At 49.3% G+C, this 22,558-nt stretch overlaps 1 protein-coding gene and 1 long non-coding RNA gene across 2 annotated transcripts in view; one reads left to right on the plus strand and one right to left on the minus strand.

The window, feature by feature from the left end:
• Positions 1–13,957: 13,957 nt before the first annotated feature.
• LOC135319527 (uncharacterized) overlaps positions 13,958–22,558 on the plus strand; it is a 54,457-nt gene continuing 45,856 nt past the window's right edge. Inside the window, exons 1-2 of the long non-coding RNA XR_010378185.1 lie at positions 13,958–14,170; positions 17,585–17,841. This is a non-coding gene — a long non-coding RNA (uncharacterized LOC135319527). The remainder of the gene's footprint in view (positions 14,171–17,584; positions 17,842–22,558) is intronic.
• On the minus strand, positions 14,177–18,792 carry RAX (retina and anterior neural fold homeobox). Its single transcript, XM_031441660.2, has 3 exons — positions 18,369–18,792; positions 17,825–18,081; positions 14,177–15,136 (listed from the first exon to the last, which is right to left on the minus strand). Exons 1-3 carry the CDS (start codon positions 18,655–18,657, stop codon positions 14,615–14,617), a joined length of 1,068 nt encoding a protein of 355 aa, XP_031297520.2. The 5' UTR covers positions 18,658–18,792; the 3' UTR covers positions 14,177–14,614.

A 22,558-nucleotide genomic window follows, 5' to 3' on the forward strand; every position in this document is an offset into this window, starting at 1 on the left:
ACAAGAGCTCATGTTTTCCACTTTGCCACAGTCCCCTCCACACCCTAGTGTAACCTCTGCGAGCTTCGTTGGTTTACATTACCTGCCTGCCCACTCTAGGCATTGAGTTTATGGTCCCAGGTTGACTGTTTTATTTGTCAGGGGTAAGGGGACTACTCTGTGCTTTGTCCAACAATATTGTTTAAATTCCTGTTCGTGCCTGTGATTTTCTAGTTGCACATGCAGTGTTTTAGAAGGGTGTTTAGCACATGGTATTTGCTCTCCCAGCTGATTTGGAAGATTCACTCCTTCCTCAGCTGGTCACTGGGATACGGAAGGAAGGAAGCCTTGTCAAGGAGAGGCAACATTGCTCTTCACTCTGAAGTGCTACTGGTGAGCAGTTCTTAATAAGGGAACAGAGCCAGAGCAGAATCTAGTGGAGAGTTCGAATCAGACGCTGTTTCTGGAGATCCACTTGCTGAAGATCTCACTGTATACTGAAACAAAAACAAAGCAAAGCACTCGTCCTACATAGAAGTTGACGAGCTCCTTGGTCTGTGTTTGTGCTCTGCTTCACTTTATCCGTTTGTGAGATGACTGGAGGGACAGCTGTCATGGAACTGACCGACCAATCATTGCATAGAGGTTTTCGTGTCATAACAAAATTGTCACTGCTCCCGTGGATAATGAGGTTGAACTTGCAATGAAGACTTCAAGAGATCCCATATGATTTTGACAGGTGAAATGTTGACAGTGGAGAGTCCTGTGAAATACAAACCTCTCTGTCATATTTGGAAGACACCAGTAAATGTCCATGTCTGATCTTGACCCTGGTGGGGTGGGGGGAGGTGGCACTGGGCGTCCCTCAATCCCTCCTAACTTCCTGAGGGGCTGAGGCTTCACATTGGACTTATTCCCTCTCCTCTGCACGTTGTGGGCTGACTTTCTTCATTTGGGATGGTCCAGAAGCAAAATATGCTATCCAACCTTTAGCTGCATAAAGAAGCAATTCATTCCTTTAAACGTGCAGGAAATGTGGTACCGGCGTAACCGCAAGTCAGGTGACAACAAAATTCCGACTGTGGCCCTGGTGGGTTACCAGAGTAACTTGGAGCCTGCCTTACTTCTGGCGCTGCTGGGTAAGCTTGTGGTTTCCAAAGTGTAATCAAGGAAGTCTGCGGCAGTTACATAGTTGTTGAGGGGATTTAGTTTCTCGTAGACCTTAACCAGGATCTATCTGTTGGTTTTGTAGTCCCTGCTGAACCAGAAGGCTGATACTCAAAACAAATCCTTAATTTATTGATAAACCCAAGCCTGAAATGAAAATTCCTCTGCTTGTGCCCCCTTAATGAGTCCAAAATGAACCTCATCATCCTGGATCTCCTTCTAATGGAGATGGTTTTCCTACTGTCACATTGCTTGAAAGGTCTCAGTGCGCATCCTTGTTGCCTACCAACCCCTTATCCACATATGCTGTGTGAGCTTTTCAAAGTTCAAAGCAGATCATTAAACTCTCCATGGCCTGTCTTAATTCTTAGGCAGAAGGCCAGATCTTTAAAATGACTTACTGCTCGGCCTGATCTAGCCGCTGCCTCCAGCCTTACCTCTCACCACTGTGGGCTCATTGGACTTGTTTTAGTTCTGTTGATTCACCAAGCTATTTGCTACCACGGGGCCTTTGCACATTCTGTCGCCCCTTCTTCACCTTCAGATCTTGGCTTAAATATCTCTTCCTCAGAGAACCATTCTCTCTCATCACCACCCCTCCCAGATAGGTTAAACTCTGCCTTTTTTAACTGAAAATTTTGTGATGATTGTAGATTCATCCATGATTGTAAGAAATAATACAGAGAGATACTTTGTACAATTTGCCCGGTTTTTCACAAAGGTAATATTTTGCAAAATTATGGTACAATGTTACAACCAGGATTTTGTCATTGATATAATTCACTGATTTTATTCAGACTTCCCAGTCATACTTGTACCTGTGTGTGCATGTTTGTGTGTGTGTGTGTGTGTGTGTGTGTGTGTGTATGTGTGTTAGTTTCTATACACTTTCATCCCTGTGTAGGATCATGTTTCCACCATCACGGTCAAGACACTGAACACTCTCAGCACCACAGGACCCCTCTGCCACCCCCTACTCAGCCCTGACAACTGTGAACGTACCATGTATTTCCAAAACCCATCCTTCCAAAAAGATCATGGAACCATAAAGAATACAAATCTTTTGGAGTTAGCTTGCTTCCTTCAGCATAATTCCACCCAAATTCATCAAATTGCTGAATCTATTAATAGTTTATTCTTTTTATTGCAGAAAAGTCTTCCATGGTGTGTATGGACCATGGCTTACTTAAACATTCCCCTGTGGAAGGATATCTGTGTGATTCCAGTCTGGGGCTATTACAAATTAAGATGCTATGAACATGCTCAGACAGGTTTTTGTGTGAACATAAGTTTCCAAAACAGAGCCTTAAGCACCATATCCCGTTCCTCAGGCACAAGCCAGGCTGCTGGATCCCACTCCGGGCCTAATGATTTTGGGATACTTTGATCAGGCACCACCCAGCCTTAGCGCTCAATACTGCGGCCACACAAATAGATAAAGTACGTAAAACTATAGCAAGTCCCTGGTGGTACTGTCTCCATGCCTTTGTTGGTGCAGTTTCCCAGCACCAGTCTGCCCGTCTCCTCCATCACTGGGGTCACTAGATCACCTTCTTCGCCACTGGGCACTTTGTGGGGAAATACTTCCCCTTGGCTTCTGGCCTCCCCGCTGTCTTGGCCTTCCTCCCACCTGTCAGGCCTCCTTCCCTGTGTCTCCCTTACACGCTCCTCCTCCTGGCTTGTGCTGAGTCCTGGGAGCTCTCCAGGACCCCCTCTCAGGCTTTCTTCTCCTCTTTGACCCTCCTGTAGCAGTCTACTCACGCGACTTCCCACCGCGATGCTCCCCAAACTTCAGCTCAGCCCAGAATCTCGCCTCTGAACTCTCTTTTGAATGAACGAGACTATCTGATTTCCAACTATTACACAGAAAGCAATCAGCAAGTTTTCTTTAGTTCTGATCTTCTTTCCTTCTTTCTCTCTCTCATTTCTTTGTCAGTTGCATCACTTCTGTCATGTCAGGGCAGGTAATATTTCCATCCTGTTCTGTCGCTCCAAGTCCCACATTCGTTTCCCCTTAGTTGTATAGATTGCATATATTCAGGTTTGTCCACAGTTCTCTTGCTGTGGTGTTCTGTTACCTCCTGATTGGATGAAATCCATCCTCTAATATTTATCTTAAAAGAGGATCTTAAGAATGAATACTATTCCTTGAATTCTCGCTCATTCAAAAACTATTTGTTCATAGCCTCTATTCCTAGGGGAAAATCCATCGAGGCTCAAAATCTTTTCTTGAGTATCTTAACGATGTTCCATGCAGCTTCCACAACGATCTCATCTATTTGGAGCAACACTTACGCATTTTCTTTTTGTCGCCAAGTCATAACTATCTTCTAGTTACACTGACATTTGCATTTGAAGGTTTTGTTTATTTTGCATAAAATCTAGGAAGAGAAGTGAAGTGATGGGAAGAAGCAGCCTCACAATACTACGTTCATACAAGACGTCCAGCCTATGTGGCTCTTTTAAAGAGACGTGCCTTTGACTTTTCCTCTACCAGAGGGAGCAGATACCACTTTACCACTGAGGGAAAGCAGACCTGATCACCTCACACCAGTCAGCAGGACCGTCATTCAAAAGTCCATAAACGATAAATGCTGAAGAGGCTGTGGAGAAAAGGGAACCCTCCTACACTGCTGATGGGAATGTAGTTTGGTGCAGCCATTATGGAAAACAGTATGGAGATTCCTTAAAAAACTAAAAATGGAGAAAAAAAGACACAAATGAACTTATTTACAAAACAGAACCAGACTCACAGACATAGAAAAACAAACCTATGGTTACCCGGGGGGAAAGGGGGCGGGAAAGGATAAACTGGGAGTTAGAGATTTGCAGATAATAACTACTATATATAAAATAAATAAACAACAAGTTTCTACTGTATAGCACAGGGAACCATATTTACTATCTTGCAGTAACCTATAATGAAAAAGAATATAAAAAGGAATATATGTGTATATATATATATGGATGACTGAAACATGCTGTACACCAGAAATTGATGCAACATTGTAGACTGACTATACTTAAAAGTCAGACCTTGAAATTCCAAATAGATGATCTTGTTCAGTATTTCAGAACAACCACTAACAAAGATATTATGCAAATTATATACAGATTAGTAATTTCTGGTATATAAGTTAAGAACTAGCTCAAGGGCACCTGGTTTATAAAAACAGAAATAAAACCCATTCTTTTAAGTCCAAGGCAAGTTCTAGTTTACTATACCACAGCTGTCTCCCATAAGTACCCCAGAGTCAAAATGAGAGTTCCCTTCCTGGGACAGTTAGCATCTGTTCTTCCAGGAAGAAAGTGAATAAATAGAGCAGTTTTTAATCTCCTTTCCCATCTCTGAGCCTTAAGTATCATCAGCATCTCAGTCATTGGAGGGTGGCCAACGTGGTCACTGAGCTTCAAAGTATCTCATCATCAGAGTTCTTACATGCCTAAATTCTACTATTAATTCTACTATTAACTCTTTAGGTTGATCATTGCACCCCCAGAAACTGATTCTTAAAATGCAAATATTTCTAGGTGGGCGATACATTAGGATATTTAAGTCACTAATACCATGGAGCACTCCTGTAGTATATAATGCCTAATGGTAGGACTAAACTTATCTGTTTGCTGGGATTTGAAGGACACCAGGAAGAGGATATCATGTATCAAATATTTCTACAGCACAGGCATCTAAAATTCTACCCTTGACACACTGCTTTGGGAAAGATCCCTGGAGTTCTCCTTACTTGCTGCAAATAATAAATCCTTCCTTCTCCCCCCCAAAATACAATGGCATAAAATTCTACCCCTAGTATAATTTTTAATTAAGTTTAAATTAAGAATTGCCCTACTTCCATATTGATGACAGTCTTGTACTACAATCATTAAACTTGCTAAAAGACTAAAATTTAGTGATTTCAATTGCTAAAAAGAGAGGAAATTATGTAATGTGATAGAGGTGCTAAATATTGTTACAGTGGCAATCATATTACGATATATAAATGTATCAAATCAGCACCTTGTACATCTTACATTTACACAATATTTTATATTAAATATATTCAATTAAAAAAAGAGAATTTCCCTACTTCAGGGCTCATTTTATTAAAAAATGCAAGGATTTCCTCATGAAAGCTGTAAGAGGTTAAAGCACTCATGCTTTGAATAAACTGATTTTAAACCAATTCTTTCCTAACCTGAATGATGGATGAGCATAAGAAACTTAGCAGCATAAGCTTTCTTGGCCATAAGCTTTAGTGGCTTTGATGATAAGAATCCTCAGGGTTGGTGGGGAGAGTACGACTCAGTGGTAGAGTGTGTGCCGAGCAAGCATAAGGTCTGGGTTCGATCCCCAGTACCTCCATCAAAAAGAAACCCCAATCACCCCCCCCCCCCCCAGCAAAAGAGAATATAGCATATACCAATCGAATCTCAATAAAGCTGGGAGAAAAAAAAAAAGAATTATTTGAGAAAATAAAGAGTCCTCAGGGTTGGGTTGATCCGGCCTCGGTGGGAATCTGAGCAAAAAAGAAAGGATTTTCCATCCCATGGGCAGTGTGAAGCCCATGGACTTGGGAGGACTCAAAAAGTAAGGCCGTCACTTGTCTGAGAAAAGGCCCTTCTCGCTGCTGGAGGTCCTGGGAAGCTAGCGTTCCGTTAGGAAACAGCTAACGCACAATCAGCAGGTGAAGTTCTCAACGTGGCCATCAGATGGCACCCTCCGCCAAATTACTGGAGAACGTCTATTTGCCCATAAGAATGTTGCAGCCGGGAGAATTTTCAGTCCTCTGGTGTAATCGCCTCTTTTTCAGCCCAGGAACTTAGGGCAGGGTGAGGCTGCCTTGGCTGAAGCCACATATCAAGTGGGGGGCAGAACCAGGGTTCCTGTGACTCTCTGACAAGGAGTCCAGTCATCTCTCTGTGATAGTGATCTGAAGGAGTGCCCCTCGCCCCAAATGAGACAAAACACAGAAGAGACAGAGGAGCTGCTGTTTGGATCTGAGGACAAAGTCTTGCTTGAGTAGATTTTTGGTCTAGTCCTAGATGGTCCCATTTACTGTGGGTTTGTCTGCTCTAAAAAGAGCCTGGGGGCCGGAGGGGTGGATAAATTAAGAATCTGGGATTAACAGAGATACACACATCTACCTATATACAAAACAGATAAACAACAAGGACCTACTGTATAGCACAGGGAACTATATTCAATATCTTGTAATAACCTATAATGGAAAAGACTGAAAAAAGTATATATATATAAACTGAACCACTTGGATATACACCTGAAACATTGTAAATCAACTTCAATTAAAAAAAAAAAAGAGCCTGGGGCCTGGCATGGGAGAGGGGACAAAAACGAGGGGGATTCAGAGATACAAGATACACTGATCCTGGGAAAGTAAGAAGACAGCAGGCAGAGAAACCAAGGAGAGGTCCCTGGAGGAGGTGAGCTTTGAACTAAGGATAGAAAGATGCAAAGAGAGGAGACAAGGTGATTAAGACAGAGGACATTCAGCGAAAGAGCAGGAGGCTAGCCCAACGCAAATGGCGTATAAGCCTAGCTTCCCTTGCACCTGAGGCCTCTCTCCCTTGTCATATTTGCTCCTCCCCATCCCCACAGTGCTGACCCATCACTGGCAGAAAAGGTTTGACAGCCAGGTATTGACATCCCACAGTGCATTTCAGCAAGTGTTCTCTTTCCCCAGAGAGCTTGCATTTTAGGCTGGTCTCTCCTTTTTCATAAAAGGGTGTTGTCCAACTTGAGCAATGGTATAGAGGGGGAACTGGGTGAGCAAGACACTGTCAAGGTCAGTTGCTTAGAGCAGAGGGTCTCTATTTACCCAGAAGGCCAATGGGAAAGGAAATGGGTGAGCGAGTCACGTGAGTGGAGACTTGAGACAGAAAAGGAGTTGAGATTTGAAAGGGCAGAAGTGTGTGGAGGTATTTATCACTGTGCCTAGGACAGTCGGCACTCATTGTATGTTAGCTGAATTGATATGTCCCTATTGACTTTGAAAAGGCTCACTGGTAAAGGAGCAACATGATGAACATGGGATTTGGGGAAATTATTCCAATGTGAGTACCTGAAATGGATGGAAGTAGCAAGAGCTTGGTAGGAAGACTGTTTTTTTTTTTTTTAAACAGCTTTGCTAAGATATAATTCACATAGCACAGAATGCACCCATTTAAAGCACACCATTCAGTAGACTTTTGTATATTCAGAGATGCGTGCAACCATCCATCACCACAGCCAACTTTAGAACATTTTTATCACCTCAAAAAGAAATCCCATTTTCTTTATCATCCCCGTGTCCCCATCCCCCTGCCCCCAACACAAAGCAAACAATCAGTTTTCTCTCTATATAGATTTCCCTATTCTGGACTTTCATATGAATTTCCATTTATATGGTATGTGGTGTGTCTGGCTTCTTTCACTTAACATATTATTTTCCAGGTGCACCCATGTTGGAGCATGTATTAGTACCCCATTCCTGTTTATGGCTGAATAATATTCCACCACACATATATAGCATATTTTGTTTATTCATTCATCTGTTAATGGGCAGTTGAGTTGTTTCCACTTTCTAGCTATTAAAAAGGATGCTGTCATAAACATTCATATACAGGTTTCTGTGTGGATGAATGTTTTCATTTCTCTTGGCTAGAATCAATGGTTCCTATGGTAACTCTATATTCAATTGTTTGAAGAACTGCCAGGTTGTTTTCCAAAGGGGCTGCTCCATTTTACATTTCCACCAGCAGCATACGTGGGGTCTGATTTCTCCACTCTCTCACCAACAGTTCTTGCTACTGACTTTCTGATTCTAGTCATACTAATGCATGTGAAGTGGTATCTCCTGGTTTTGTTTTTCATTTCCCTGCTGATTAATTATATCAAGTATTTTTTCTCTGTTGTTCTTCTATTCTCTATTTTATTAATTTCCACTCTAATCTTTACTATTTCCTTCCTTCTGCTCACTTCAGGTTTAATTTGATCTTCTTTTTCTAGTGTGTTAAGATGGGAAGAGGGTAATTGATTTGTGATTTTCTTTTTTAATACAGGCAGCATTTATAGCTATAAAACTCCCTCTAAGAGCTACTTTAGCTGCATTCCATAAGTTTTGGTATCTTCATCTTCATTGCCATTCATCTTAAAGTACTTTCTGTGGGGGGAGATATTTCAGGTAGAAAGAAGAGCTTGGATAAAGGCATAGAGGTAGGAAAGCTTAGGTCAAGTTTGGTGGACAGTTGAGTTTCACAAGAGCAGAGGGTGTGTGCAGAAGAGTTTGAGTGATGGAGAAGGGTTAGTTGGAGCCATATCGTATGAAGGACAAAAAAGTTTATACTGAAGAATCTCAGATAACCCGTTGCCATTTCTAGGAGTCTTGCATTATTTCACTTTCTCTCTAGATGTGGAAGGAGCGACTTTCTGAAGGTGCAGAATACAGGTGGGGGAAAGTTGAGGAGGGACAGGAATAGGGTCAATACAAACACAAAATTAGGCAAATCTGTGCAGCTCCCGCCCTGCCCTCCCAGTCTCAGAGAAGTGACTGGTGGGGGTTCGGCCACCACTGTGGTTACTTCCCAAGAGGTAGGAAACACTGGCAGTGTTTCCAAAATAGCTGCATCCTGCACCCCCACCCTCCGTAGGAAGCAAAATTGTATCTTCTTGTTTCATCACTGGCTTATTTTTAAGTTTTGAAAATAATAGCATTTTGGTTGCCCACTCGTTTCTTATTGAAACTCTCTTTCTTGAACTTCCAGGTCACCATACTTTCCTAGTTTTCCTCCTGTCACTCCTCTGCCTCATCCAACACCGTCCATGAGATGCTGGTGCCTCTCAAGGCTCTGACGTAGGTCTCCTCTTCTCATTCCACACTCCCCTCTCTAGGCTATGTCATCCCTGCTCATGGCTTTGATTATCAACTGTTCGCTGGTCTCAGAGCTCAGAGAGCAGCCAGCGCCAAACCTGTACTTGGAGTTGTCTACCCACTGTCTCCCCTCCAACTCATGTGATCAAGACTGAACTCACAAGCTGCTCATTCCACCTCAAACTTGTCCTCCCTGTCACCGCATGGGTCTTTCAAGCTGTCTTCCCTCCATTACTGCCGTAGCCTTCTAACTGGTCTTCTAGAACTCTCTCTCTTACCTCCTTCCCAGCCCCTCCTATTGCAGACAGGATGATTTATGTGATATGATCGCATCATCTCCTGTAGCAGGCATTAGTTAATTTTTGACTGCCCAACAGCTGAACACACTTCTATGTTGGAAAATTCCCCTCCTTAAACAGTCTTGCTTGTATGTAGAACCTGCCTGCTAAAATTGTTTTTAGCCATGTACAGACTTCTACTTCTCTAAGTTGTGCTTTGGCCTCTGCCAGATCAGCCTTGTTCCAGAGCTTCAGACTGGCCCTGGCCCCTCCTCCTTTACACATGTGGTGCCCTCCCTCTCTTGCCTGGCTGAGCTCTGGTTTCCTTTTGGGCCTTAGATGGAGCATCACTTCTTCAGAGAAGGCTCCTGTGACTTTGCAGGTGAGGGCAGACTCTTCGTTATAAGCGCTTATAGGACACGGTGCTTTCTCTGGGACTCACAGAGCCCTCTACTAGTTACTGCTCACCCGTTACTGGCTGCTCCCACTGGGTCAGGCACTGAGTACTGGCGAGGAGGATCAAACAGCTGCTTTCACGGATCCAATAGTCTCACTGGGGGCCATGGACGTCATTATGGGATAAGGGCTGGAGTAGTCTCAAGTTGACATCAGCAAAGTGCTCTTGGCGGGGAAGGACAAGGCACTGACTGCTGGGGGAACGCAGGCCAGCCGCACAGAAGGCAGTGGTATCCGGGCCAGGTCCTGGAAGAATTTGCCAGGAGGGGGAGGGTGGGAAGTCCTTCCAGGCAGAAGGAACATTCATAAGCAAAGCTACAGAGTGAAAAAGCACACGGTGGACCAGTAAAATGCAGAGTGCTCTGACAATCCTGGAAAGATGATTCATGGTCCAAGATGGAACCTCCAGCGCCAGCATCACACCTGCCTTGTAGCCTACAGACCGCAGGAAGGAGACAAGAACAGTGTGCACTGTTGACTTTTAAGAACTGACTTCCTTAAAGTGTTTTCCCTTCCATAACATTGGTCATTATATAATCATATCTAATGGAAAGGGAGGCTGGGAGATGTCTGTGTTCTGGGCAGCTAACATTTGGAATATGTATGGCTGAGAAATAAGGTAGAAAGGAAATTGGACAATAATTTGTCTCAAGAGGACAAGAATGATGCTCATCATATCTGTTGGGTGGCTAGGAACGCAGAAGGAGGGAGGAGAGTTTTAAGGAGGTTTTTAGGAGGCCTTAAAGAGGAATAAGTTTTGTTTTGAACAGATCTATTTTGGGGTGGCCTGTGGGACGCCAGGTGGAGGAAACCAGTAGGGATTTGTAACATGTGTACAGTTTTGTCCTTATTTCTTCTACCCTGGCCACATTCCTTGAGGGTGGAGACTCTTATTTATCCATCATTACGTGTCCACCATGCCCTACAAGCTTCCAGAATGGATAAAGGTGGCAGGAAAAATAAGAAGGTGAAAAAAACTAGTGGCTAATTTTTAAAAAGTATAAATGGGGAGACTATAGAACCCAGCCAATGTTAGCACTGGGAAGAGCTTTCTCAGACCACTTTGGACCGGAAGGTAGCCTCCTACACAGTTTATTCAGAACCTACTTACATAACGCCACACACGTACCATATACAGAGCAGAAGGACACTCCTTTTAAAATCAGATGTTACGTTTCAGGAGTCTGCCGTGGGTGATGAGACAGAAAGGGAGATTTTGGAGATCTCACTTTACAGGGGACCTGTTCAAGGTCACACGACCAGGCAATGTCACAGCCATGACTGGACCACGGATCTCCCAACTCCCAGGCTGAGAGGCGACGCTGCACCTGCCCCTCAGAAGATGACTCCCAGAAGGTGGGGAACGCGGCCCTCTCCGCGTCCTCCAGGGCTGTGAGAGACGTGGTCAAGGATCTTGACGATTTAATCCAGTTTTACGAAAGGGGTTTTACAGTGAGCAATTAAGGCACAGTTAAGGAATTAATCACTAATGAGTCATTAACTCTGCCCACTATTGTACAGTTAACAAGCTGAGGCCAGATTATTAGAGCCAGTTCCCAATTAAGGGGACGACATTGGCCACAAAGCGCACCATCAGCCTTTTGAAGAGTCGGGCGCGCCCGCCTGGCGCTGCCCGGCCTCCGCTTTCCCAGGCTGGTCGGGACGCAGGCCGAGCCCCGGGGGCCCGTGCGGAGCTCGCACTAGCTGAGCGGAGAGGAAGGGTCAGTTTTTCATTAACATCATCTTCCCTTAACATCTTTTTCTGCTTGCCTCCTGGAAGCTTGAATTCCATTCGCGTAGTAAGGTTCTGTTGGCAGAAAGGGGCGCTGGGAACCGAGACAGAGAAGGGCAAGCAGTGAGGCTGGGGGTGGAGGCACCACATCAAATGCTAAGTCGCGGGGGCTGCGGCCGGACTCCGGATGTCCCTTCCGTACACCTCCCGCAGGAGAGCCGCGGTTCACGGGAGGCGAAGGCCCAGGCTTCCCTCGCTTCCTGAACCTGGGTGCACGGAGGTCTCTCGGCAAAGACCTTCAATTAACAGATGAACTTTTCCAACGGGAGGAAAGATGAGGACTCTGCTTCCCGTCACCGGATTCTAGATTAACACGGGCGGGAATCGGGACGAGCAGGGATGGTCTCCCTTAGTTTAATATTTTCCATCTCCCCAAATATTAAATATGAGTTTAAAATAAATACAGCGGGGCCTCCCCTGTTCGGTTGCTGATCTCTCTCCGAGTCCTTCTACCCCACTGCACCCACACCAGTCCTGATCATCCTCCGGGTGGCAGAGGTGGGAGCTCGGACCCGAAGGAGACAGAGCCAGGTTCCGAGAGCCGGAAATGGACAGCCTGGACCGGCCTGGGGCCGCAACGCGGGGTCCCAGGACACCAAGCGAGGAGCGCCCCGCGCAGCTGCAGCTGCTTCTGGACCCAGTCGGGAGAGACAGAGCTCTCAGTCCCCCGCGTCCCCGCGGGAGAGGAAAATCGCCCCCAGAAGTCCGGATCCGCAGTGCGGACACGCCACCCTCTTGGGCAGGAAGAGACTCCTTCATAAAGGGAAAATGCGAAAACTGAAATGCTCCCAACCCGGGGCGGGGTGGGGGTGGGGGGCTGTTGGCTAGAGCAGCGCGGTGGCCGGCTCCGCGCGGGCCCGGGATCTCGGGATCAGCCCTCTGTCCCAGCTGAGCACCGGCCAGTAAGCGCCCGCTGTTCCCGGCGCCGAGGCTGCCTCCACCCTCCCATTGGAGCGGTCCAATCCGAGGGGTCCTTCCTCGCCCCGCCTCCGCGGGTCACACAGCCCTGCCCCAGGCGACTCCCATCCCGGTTCCCAGGAGTCGAAAAGGAGCGGGTCCAGTCTCACCTTCTCCCCTCAGGCAGCCAGCCAGAGCAGGCGTTGTCTTCCGGCGAAGGAGTCCCCACAGTCTCCCTCCTAGATCCACTGGGTCCAAGTCGGCCTGAACCAAGGCCTGCCTAGAGCAACACAGCGTCTTCCCTCCCCTCAACCCCGTAAGACCACTCCCAACTAGTTCTTGTTCCTCTTCATTGGACATTTCCCCAGGAAACATCCTTGTCAGAGAACGTGCAGGTGTACTACTTCCTACTTCTTGGGGAAAATAACCCATTCAATACATTCTTACTCATCAGCCTACTAAGTGTACGGCACCAGACGGGAGTCTAATGGATACAGAGCCCTGGTTATGCCACAGCCTCTTAGGACCCACATGGCAGAGACTGAATCTTGTGACGACACTCCCTCTACTCCCAGCACCAAGATAGTCCTCTTTTTCCCAAGTAGGTTTCAGGGAACCCAAGTGCAGCACAGGGATACCCGGGATCGGAGAAGCGGGATCACAGTGTGCATTGCCTCATTCCGGGTCGTTGGTAGTTTACATCATGTGGCCTTATTCCAACTTTCCCATTTCCCAGGGAGGCAGAGTTCATTTGGACGAGGAAAGGGGGCTGCGGTGCTTCACTAACGTGCTAATGACCGACGATCAGCAGCCAGTTGAAGCTAAGGTTCTGACCGCGTCTTCCCGGGAGTACTCAAAGTTAGGACGCCAGAGAACTTGGCATGGCGGGAATCCGGGTTATACACACCGGAGTCTCGGATCCTCCTTCACAGGGCATTCCGCAAGTACCCCAGGATCTTCTGAAGCCGGCAGAGACTTCTAGATTTTTTTTCCCGCCCCCTCTCCCGCCCCTGGTGGTGCCAAGGCGCTGCAATACAGTCCATGACGCTCCCGATAGGATGTGCCCTCCGGGTCGCGGCGCGGAGCGCTCCAGGACACTTTTCCGGAGTGCAGCAGCTAACCCGACACGCATTAAATAGAACCGCTGGGTTGGGGGGTGCAAAGAGAGTTGGGGAGGCGAGATAGAGGCGTGGGGCTCACAAAAGGGTAAGTCATTCTGCTCCACTCTCCGGAGCACTAATGTCAACAACCCCAGGTAGCACGGGCTGGCCTCGAGCCGGTGACCCGGACTTTGATCTGAGAAGGGTATGGGCTGCGGCAGGCTGGAAGGAGGGAGGGGGGCAGTTCGGGGCTTCGGGGAGTTCAGCTCTTACCCTAGGGAAGATGGTGTAGACGCTTCTTATTGGGGTCAAGCCAAAGTAGCAACTGCAGCTTGGCTTTTGGGGTATCGAGGGACTGGAAACGCGCAGGTAGCTGAGCCGTAGCTCCAAACACTGGTAACCTTACACAGTCGCAGGCGCAGGCGGAGCCAGGAGTGGGGCGTTCTGGTCTAGGGCGCCGCAGTGTCTGGGATGCGGAGATTCTCCCCCAGAGGGGAGACCCAGCTCCTGCGCATGCCTCTACTTTCCCGCACGTGGTCCATCACCGCAGCCCTTCCAGAACCCACATTCACACCACCCCCTTCCTCCCCGCCACCGCAGTCCTGAGCGCATTTAACCAGAGTCAAACCAAAACAGGTAAATCTTTAATTCTCCTCCCCAATTCTTTGAAACTACCTATACAAACAGTCCCTCAAACTCTCTCCAGCTCCCCTTCCTCCCAGTCGTCCTTCTCAGGGGTTGCTACGCCGCGCGGGAGCGGCCGAGGCTGTCAGGCATTTTGGGCCCCTTGAGCCCGGCGGCTCCGGCCCACGCACGGGTAGAAGCAGCGTGGCCGTCTTTCCCCCTGCAGCAGCAAGGCCAGGGGTCCATGGGGGTGTGGGGGTGGCTAGACGGCCTCAGTTGGCCTGAGAACCAGCGCTCGCCGGTAAGTCAGCCGCAGACTGGCGCCCAGACTCAAGTCTTCGGACGGCGCAGGGCAAGATGGCCGCGTCGGGGAAGCGCAGGAAGAAGGGGTGCGCGCGTCTGGCTCGGGGGCGGCTCCCAGGACGGGCGTCTGGCCTGATTCGGTCCCCGGGGCCCCTAGAGGGCTTGCCACGGCTTCCCGATGGCCTGGATGTGCTCCTTGGCCTTCAGGCGCAGTGCCGCGATGCTGCTGTTGCGCGGGTCCGCCTCGTCCAGCGGGAACTTGTCCCCGAAGCCGGGCCCGCACGGGTAGGCAGGCGGCGGCGGCGGCGGCGGCGCGAGGGGCTGCAGGCCGGGGCCGAGCGGCGGGGAGTTCAGGAAGGGCGGCGGCGGCGGCGGCGGCGTGTAGCTGGCGGGCAGGCTCTGCGCCGGCGGCCCGAAGCCCGGCAGGCTCTGCAGTGCCGTGGCGCCCCCGCCCGGCAACGGCGGCCCGAGCCACGACTCCAGCGGCAGGGCGCCCCCCGCCGGCCCGCCGCCGCCGCCGCCGCCGCCGCCCCCCGGGCCCGCCCCGAGGGGCGCCAGGGCCGCGGCGGGCGGGGAGCGGCTGAAGGAGAGCAGGGGCGAGTCCTGCAGCTTCATGGACGACACCTCCAGCTTCTCCTGCCGCCGCCACTTGGCGCGTCGGTTCTGGAACCACACCTGCGGAAGGCAGCACGGCGCCGTCAGGATGCGGCGGGGGCAGGACTCCCCATCCCCAAGTAAACTGGGGCTCGACTCTTTCACCTGCTGCTTTCACTACCCTCTCCTGCTTCCCGCCAGCATTAACCTTCTTTCTTTCCCGTTTTCTGCTGTCTCCTCCCTCCTCTCTCGATTCCTCTGAGTCTCTTTGTCCCATCCCTGTTCTCCGTGGTGAGTTCCCACCCGTGTCCCTGTTTGCCTCACCCTTAGCTGTGGCTGGATCCGTTTCCTACTCGGGCACGGAGCAGGTGCTCAGGAAAAAAAAGTGAAGTTAACCCTGGAATTGGACCGTGGGACTTGGGAAACCAGATCTCACCAAATTTCTGTGACCTGCTGGTTGGCAGCCCATCCTGACACTTGACTTTAAACCTTGCTTCCTTCCCCGTGTGGTAGAATTTCCACGAATTACTGGTTATAACTGGTAGAACCAAGTAGGCTTATTCTATCCCAAGCAATATTTAAATATGCATATTACTGCTTTAATAAGATTTTCATTCATATTTAATCGAAATCCGATTAGTATTTCTGATGTCTCTTATAAATGGCTTTCAATGATTACAATAGTTCAAGTTTAATAATCTACTTTTGCTGTATGGAGTTAGTTTTGACATTACCCCAAGATGAGTTCAATGAGTTCAAGTTTTTCCTTTTTGTTTTCTTTACATATAGAAAGTTCACACCAAGAGTAAAGTCTGGTCTCCAAACACTGAAACTTCCATTACTAATTTGATAAAAGCACAAGAAAGGGTGTGATTAAGGTTTCACCACCAACTTACCACCCCCACGAACAAAACAGAGAGAACTGGTCTAGTGGAGAATCTAGAAAGAACTTTGGCCAAACTGGTGGCTTCATTGTTAAATTTATGAAGGAAGATGTGGGACTCGTTGCCACCTCAAAAGGGAGAGAGCAGTTGTGTCAATAATAGAGAGTCCTCCTAGGAGAACTGAGAAAAAGCCACTTAGCACCTGAGCAGAGCAGGACAACTGTGTGCAAGGCTGGGGTTTGGGGAGAAAAGGGAAAGAACAAAAATGTAGGTACCTCTCTCTACAAAAGATTTATCTTCGTATCCGAGGCCCTGATTTCCCCAGAAATGTTAGATATATAGAGAAACACTGGTGAGGATGAGGGCTGCCATCCAACTGCCCCTTCCTCCCCACCCCGCCATGTCCCACTCCATCCCCCAAAATATCAGCTATAGGCTTCAGATCCTATCCCAAGTCAGAAGGCTATAGACTGGGAGAGCCCGCTCTTATACTGCTCTACTGCTGTCCTTAACACAGTGGGAGACCCTGCCTACCACACCCCGTCTGATTACATCATAGCCATGTGTTAAGAATCTGCCATATGCTGGGCACTGTGCTTGCCCTGTGATCTCAGAGACACTGTTCTCAAGAAGCACACGTCTTAGAGAAGAAGCAAAAATTCCTGAACAAGCAAAGAGGGATGAAGGAAGGTGGGACAGAGGTGAGAAGTCAGCCCCAACCCTGAATTGGCTACGCCTATAACCCGGAGGGGCACTGGAGAGCTTTGTCTTTTTCCTCTGTTTTCATCTCCCACTGGTTTTCTTTCCCTCTCCCTACCCCAGCTTCCCTCCCTGAAAAGCAGGTGGTAAAATGTCCACTCCATCAATGAAATCATTGCAGCTTTACTACCCCAAATTAGGAGACATTGAACTGTCCTTACCGGTTAATCCCGAGTCACATTAGGGAACTTTTTTTTTTTAAACCATGACATACACTCATTACATTAACCCCTTAAACTAAGCAGAAAAGACAAAAGGCAAGAGCCTGTTTGCTTTTGCTTTTAAGACAAAGCTAAAAGCTCCAAACATCTGAGTGTCCTCACTTCCTGAAAAATCAATTGCATTAGACACACACACACATATCCCATCCTGGTTCCAATGCCTTTCAGATGCAGTGAAATTTGTTCCCAATGTCTACCTTTCAGGCCTCTGTAAACTCTCCCAATTTGGAACTCCTCCCAGATTTTTCACAGATGACTAGCAAATATTTAAGGCTTTCAAATATTTTAATGATCAGGGATTAAAGATAATTCAGCTTTAATTAAAGCGAAAACCCCTTTAAATAAAAAAGAAAAGGCCTCTGCAGCAGCGGGAAGTTTGGCTGGATGTGCACCAGGGAAGCAAAAGTCAATTTCTTAAACAAATCCGCAGAAAGTTTCAACCGTGAGGCGCCAGACCCCTCGTAAGTAGACGGGTTTTGGTTTTCAATGCGGTGAGTGCAGTTAGTGACTAGGGTGTCATTTGGAGCCCCAATCTGGTTACCCTCCAGTGGCTGCCTACAGCCCCTCTCCACTCAGTGCTTCTCACCTTCCCCCTACATTTCCTCCCCAATCCTGGATGCTGTTGCCTCTTCAAGTTGCCAACCATTCCCAATTTATCTCTTTAGCTTAGACGAGGGAGACCCCAAAGGGGAGATGCTACTATAAATTGGAACAGACTGTTGGAGGGCCGGTGCATGAGGCACGTGGAAGATATGTGACGCTCCTATGCGGCCCCGGGCGAACCAAGTGGAGGAAGGCCAACGGGGAAAGTGCCATGATAAAGGCCTGGATGCCCTGGAGTTCAAGGGAGCACTGGCTGACGCTTGAACTTCCAGCCCTCCTGGGGGCCCATCTGGACGCTTTACCTGGACCCGGACCTCGGGTAAGTTGACCTTGCCGGCCAGCTCCTCGCGACTGTACACGTCGGGGTAGTGGGACTTCTCGAACGCGCGCTCCAGCTCATGCAGCTGGTATGTGGTGAAGGTTGTGCGGTTCCGTCGGTGCTTCTTTTTGGGCTGCTCCTCTTCTGACAGCTTCGAGTCGCCGGAGGCGGCGGGTCCCACAGGCAGCCCAGGGCTCGGCCGTGCCTCCCCTGTCTCCTTGGGGCAGTAGGGGCGAGGGGCTGGGACGACCAGACCCCAGACGGTCAGAGACACTCCCCGGAGTGTCCCGGGACCCACCCTGCCTACCCAAGCGGGCTCTGAGATGGCCCAGGGAGGTCGGAGTTGAGGGCTGCGACAGGCTCCTGAGCTTTCTCTGAACCCAAGTTGGAAGCTCCTGCGGTGCACACAGCCCCCACCCCGGCGCCCAGATGCCTTAATAAAAGTTAAGGCAGGGGCATTCTCCTCTTGCAGAGCTTCTAAGTTTGGGCGCCTTAAGGGCCTCGGAGCAGCCAGGGTGCGCACTCACCTTCGTACTCGGGAGCGGGCGCCGGGGCGGGCGGCGGGGAGGGCTCCGCACCTCCTGCAGGCGCCTTGGGACAGGCGGTCCGCGCGCTCGGCCTCCTATCCCGCTCCTTCGCGCCCCGGGCGCCCCTCTCCTCCGGGAAGGAGCCGAGGATCCCGTCATCCTTGGTAAATCCCAGGATGGCTTCGATGCTATGCAGCCGCGAGGTACTCCCGCCCGGGCTGCGGAGCAGGTGGCCGGCCAGCGAGAAGCTGCCGTCGGCCATGGCGGGGGCGCAGCCGGGCAGGTGCATGGGGAGCGCCTGGACGCGGGAGGGCGCGGCTTGCGCTCTCGGTAGCCGCCTGCTTAGAAGACCGACAGAAGTGGCTCCAAGGCAGCTCCTCCCGGTTGCGACCGTCCAACCCGAGGGGTCCCGCTCCAAAATCAAGTTACGCGGGCGACGCCGGCCCGGGCTGCGCGCACTAGAGGTGGGCGAGCGCTCGGCCCGCGGCTGCCTGGGTCCGGGCAGGAGTCGGAGCTCCGACTCCCGGTGGCTGGGGCTCTGGGCGCTAAAGGCTCGGAGCCCGCTCACCCCAGCTCCTCCCCTTTCTCCGGGGACCCAGCCTCTTCCCTGATCCCTCCCCCCACAGCGGGGCGGGTCCTTCCCTCGCCCAGTCTCAGGGTCTTCGCCCTGCCACCCCGGGGGTGGGGCGCACTCTTTACATCCCCCCTCCCCCCTCTTGATCCGCTAGGAACACTGGCGAGCGCGCCGGGGACCAGCGGTGGTATGTTTGACGTGCCGGGGACCCGGGTTCGGGGGCCGCTCACTCCAGTCCTGCCTCAGTGGAGCAGACGCCCTTGGTCCCACCTCTCCCTCCAGCTTGCCTCTCTCGTTGGGCTCATCTCCCCGACCCCAGGCTCGCCTTCTGCCCCAAGGCTCGCTGAGCGCCTGGGGCGACCCTTGGAAAGACTGAGTGAGGCTACCTGTCTTTACAGCATTGGAAGTCAGTCCACGCTTCTTCCCAGTTAGAATTTTCCTTTCTCTTTCGGCCCTGTACTTCGGGTTTATTTTGTTTGTCTATATCTGATTCAACTGCTCCTCCCTGTCCCCTGGAACTTGCGCGCCCGGAGGCTCCCTGACTCCGGCACCCGCCCCTGGGGGCAGTGAGGCCATCTGTGCCCGTAGGCCTGGTGACCTCAAGTGTCCGACGGCCCAGCAGGAGGCTGGGAGGCGCCGAGTCGGACACGCTGCCGGGCTCAAGCCTGCGGGAGACCCTCTAGGGGTTCCTCACTCTCGCAGACTATTTGTCCTGAGGGAACCCTCCTAACCCGCTCCACCTCCAGGGCAAGGAGATGACCTAACCTCAGGCTTAGTGGGAACGGGCCTTCCTCTGGGGGCAAGGCCTCACGGTTCTCTGGGGGCCACAGGCTTAATCTGCTGGCATTTCTTTCCCCTTTGGGGACCCCATGAGGCTTCCGTGGCCTGGCGTGACTCATAGGCCAAGTGGAAAGATGTTTTCTGCGAGCGAATGTTCTTTTCACATTCCCCCAGTTCTGTGCACTGTGAACACCAGCACTTCTGGTGCCAGACCCGACGCAGTCCCTGGCCCTCACTGAACTGTTGGGGGAAAGTGAACCAAAATGCCTTCCTAAAAGGCTAAGGACCTAGAGTTTCTTTTTATTTTCTTTCCTCATTTTATTGAGATACAGCACTGTATAAGTTTAAAGTGTGCAGCTTAATGACTTGATATATATATATATATATATATATATATATATATATATATATATATATATATATACATACACACACACATATATATGAAATGTGTATATATATATGAAATGAAATGATTACCACAGTAAGTTTAGTTAACATCTTTCGTCTCATAGAGATACAAAATGGGGATTCTTAAAATCTCTTTTGCTGAGGCCCTCAGATCTCCACGTAGGGACATCTCCCCCGCCCCCCCACCGTTGGTTGATTTAATCTTGCATTGAGGCAAGCAGTTCCTGCGTCCCTTCTGAGGGACTGATGTGGGCCGTGTCAGCATCACAAAAGAAAGGAAAGGCTGGGGCTGGTGGCCTTAAGGAATTTGACATCCAGCCTGGGAGATAAGACAAAGGAAGAAACAAGAGAAAAACACATATTTTAAGCTTCTCTACCTTTAAATTGATGTTAGAAGGACATTCAAAAGGACGTGTAACTACATTAAGGATCTTTAAATGGAAATGGTTAACTCTCCCTGATGGGCAATTGGGGGTGGGTGATCAGTACACAAATCACTCTATTTTAAATAAAACTATAAAAGGTAAATAAAATAGCAAACATGGGAGTTTGCAGTAGATGGAATTAAGCTGATTCAAGTGAGAGATTGTTTTTAAGTTTAAGAAAAAGCTAAATTAATGAAAACCAATATGCACTTTACAGCATTTCACTTCATAGTTTTCAGAGTCCTTGAACATCCTTTGTATCATCTGATCTTCACAACCCTGTGAGGTGCACAGGACAATTTGCAGAATTGAATTTTACAGAAGAGAAAATTGAGGCTCAAAGTGATACAGCTATTAAGTGGAGGGGTCAGGACTAGAACTCAGACCAGCCAACTCCTTGTCCAGAGCTCTCTGGCCCCCTCATTTGTGCTCCCTATGGCAGAGTGTGATATTTTTGAACAGAATCAAGGCACATCTTAGTCTGCAGTGGTCTTGAATCCTTCCTGGAGACTGACTCCTGCATGTAAGAGGCTGAGGTGGAGGCAGCTTAGTTCCCCAAAGAGATGAAGTCAAGGCCTGTAGACAGTGAGTGGCCTTTGGGCCCTGGTGTCCAGGATGACAGGACAAGGGGAAGCCTGCTGCCCGGGGCCCTCATCACATTTTCTAAGCTGTTAAATGCACTCACCCCGAAAACGTTCTGGTGGCACCCGACAAGGTCCGATGAACCAGAGGTGCTGATGCCTTGGTGACCAGAGGGCAGCCGTAGGGATAAGTAATTGGTATTTGTTATTTCCCCACTGACTGACTATGCTTTTTATGTAAACTCCCCCAATATTAAATTGATCTCTGTAATCACCACTAAACAAAGATTGGCAGCATTTTTTTAAGCTGCTGCCCACACGCTAAGGGGCTTATGGCCTTGTTTTCCAAAGTTAATTCCCTCTGGAACTGCCCAGCTCTCCCTAATAGGTCCAGGTGAGGTTAGCTTTTATTTACTGTTTATTTCAGAGTCTCCGGGTGAAAAGCAGAAAAGACTTCAACAGCCACTGGCGAGGGACTGCCAGGGAAACAGGGCAAAGCAGGACGAGGGGAGGTTGGGACTTCTTTTGTGCGGGACATAAAGAGCTAGTCAATACTATTGTGGGCACAGTGGAGGGTACTCCAAGCAATCAGCCGGGGGTCATTGTTAGGGGCTAATCTACATGTGTATTTCCCAAGAACTCGATTAGGGAAGATGAATGGACTCGGCCATGTCCCTAATTCTTCCAGCCCAAAGCTGCATTTTTCCAGCAGTTACGCCAGCTCGGAATCAGCCCAGCTTCGGCAAAAGTAAGGAGCCTGGCTTCTGAACTCCACCTCTGTTTAATTCATTAATTCATTAGGTGGATCAAAGAAAACTCCCTCCTCCCAGCCCCTACATGCAGACTGAACTTTAGCTAAAGCCCATTTAAACTTGGCATGGCTCAGAGAAGCATTTCCAGAAGGGAGGAGAATGGGGGTGGCTGGGGCTTGGGAGGGGTCTAGGAGTGGGAGGCTCGGCGTGATGTGGGGTAGACAATCTAGAAGGACGACTGGCGCTGGGAGATTTTAAAGAAAGGGGATAGGTGCTGGCTAGCATGAAGAAAAGGAAGTCCAGACGTAACCAGCAACGATGTGAAGTCGTGGAAGAAGGTGGCTCTTTTACCCTGGATGAGAACAGGAGGTCCCATTTCTAGAAGTCTTCTAGGCGGACTGCTTCACCTACACATTCTTGAGAAAGTGGGCATCTATGGAGTGAGTTTTCCGTGCACTGGGGAGGCAGGAGGCCCACTCACAAAGTGAGCTAATTGCACTGGAATCTGGTAGTTTCACCTTGAAGTGATGTTTTAGGTTTGGGTGAAAAGTGTCTGTTGGAGGACCGGTGGGATATCACTCCATAAAGTTTATAAAGCCAACTCGATGGTCTGCGTGGAGGCTGGCCCCTTAGTAGATGTATTTCAGTCCTGGAGTAACTCCGTCTG

Source organism: Camelus dromedarius, chromosome 28 (genome assembly GCF_036321535.1).
Source record: "Camelus dromedarius isolate mCamDro1 chromosome 28, mCamDro1.pat, whole genome shotgun sequence".
In the NCBI taxonomy this organism is placed as follows: Eukaryota; Metazoa; Chordata; class Mammalia; order Artiodactyla; family Camelidae; genus Camelus; species Camelus dromedarius.

What these genes read in the sequence shown, in the direction of transcription:
- RAX (XM_031441660.2), bottom strand. Translation starts at nt 18,657, where the DNA reads ATGCACCTGCCCGGCTGCGCCCCCGCCATGGCCGACGGCAGCTTCTCG. An exon ending in GCCCGCTCCCGAGTACGAAG is followed by an intron (nt 18,082 to 18,368) that starts GTGAGTGCGCAC and finishes TGGTCGTCCCAG; the next exon opens with CCCCTCGCCCCTACTGCCCC. An exon ending in TACCCGAGGTCCGGGTCCAG is followed by an intron (nt 15,137 to 17,824) that starts GTAAAGCGTCCA and finishes TGCCTTCCGCAG; the next exon opens with GTGTGGTTCCAGAACCGACG.